The sequence below is a fragment of the Plectropomus leopardus genome, unplaced genomic scaffold, assembly GCF_008729295.1.
Source record: "Plectropomus leopardus isolate mb unplaced genomic scaffold, YSFRI_Pleo_2.0 unplaced_scaffold29898, whole genome shotgun sequence".
In the NCBI taxonomy this organism is placed as follows: Eukaryota; Metazoa; Chordata; class Actinopteri; order Perciformes; family Serranidae; genus Plectropomus; species Plectropomus leopardus.
In genome coordinates, this window is record NW_024632598.1 from 1 (window position 1) to 909 (window position 909).

Here is a 909-nt window from a genome sequence, read left to right on the forward strand (position 1 = left end):
CATAAATAAATAATTATTCGATGCCCCTAGTAATGTGACGTGGTCTCTGAGGTCCTGATGATTCAGGTGTGTCCTACCTGTGAGGGGATGTCACAGAATCGTGGACTGGGCACCGTCTCCCAGTCCGTCCCCAGGTCTGTCTCCTCGTCTGTCACCGCCTCGTCCCCGCTCTCCTCCGCCGGCCCCGCCGCCTCCGGCTCCACAAACTCCATCGACTCCTCCAGGTCAGCGCTCACCTCGAACGGACCCGTCCTGGACCGGGACCAGAGACAGACCGGAACCAGGATCAGACAGAGACCCGTCAGATCACAACACGCCACCGTTTTTTAACCAAACTTAACGAGAAACCGAAAATTTCAGATTTCTGAAATCGACCTGTGGAGTCTCACCTGCCCAGGTTGTCGTTGTCGGGGGCAACCAGAAACATGATGTTCCTCAGAGTGTGATGAGGGTGGAGCTTCTCACTGTCCACATGCTGAACACACACACACACACACATATAAAACACACACACATATAAAACACACACACACACACACATATAAAACACACACACACACACAAAACACACACACACATAAAACACACACACACACACATAAAACACACACACACACAAACACACACACACAAAACACACACACACACACACACATAAAACACNCATAAATAAATAATTATTCGATGCCCCTAGTAATGTGACGTGGTCTCTGAGGTCCTGATGATTCAGGTGTGTCCTACCTGTGAGGGGATGTCACAGAATCGTGGACTGGGCACCGTCTCCCAGTCCGTCCCCAGGTCTGTCTCCTCGTCTGTCACCGCCTCGTCCCCGCTCTCCTCCGCCGGCCCCGCCGCCTCCGGCTCCACAAACTCCATCGACTCCTCCAGGTCAGCGCTCACCTCGAACGG

General features: G+C 53.0%; 1 protein-coding gene across 1 annotated transcript; it reads right to left on the reverse strand.

Annotated features, from left to right (window-relative positions):
* Positions 1-28: 28 nt before the first annotated feature.
* On the reverse strand, positions 29-544 carry LOC121938556 (beclin 1-associated autophagy-related key regulator-like). Its single transcript, XM_042481786.1, has 2 exons — positions 390-544; positions 29-252 (listed from the first exon to the last, which is right to left on the reverse strand). The coding sequence occupies exons 1-2, from the start codon at positions 539-541 to the stop codon at positions 63-65; spliced, it is 342 nt and encodes a 113-aa protein (XP_042337720.1). The 5' UTR covers positions 542-544; the 3' UTR covers positions 29-62.
* Between the last annotated feature and the right edge of the window lie 365 nt (positions 545-909).

Excerpts from the sequence above, each read along its gene's own strand:
- LOC121938556 (XM_042481786.1), bottom strand. The coding sequence starts at position 541 with ATGTGTGTGTGTGTGTGTGTTTTATATGTGTGTGTGTTTTATATGTGT. Across the intron at positions 253-389 it reads GACAACGACAACCTGGGCAG|GACGGGTCCGTTCGAGGTGA; the intron begins GTGAGACTCCAC and ends GTCCCGGTCCAG.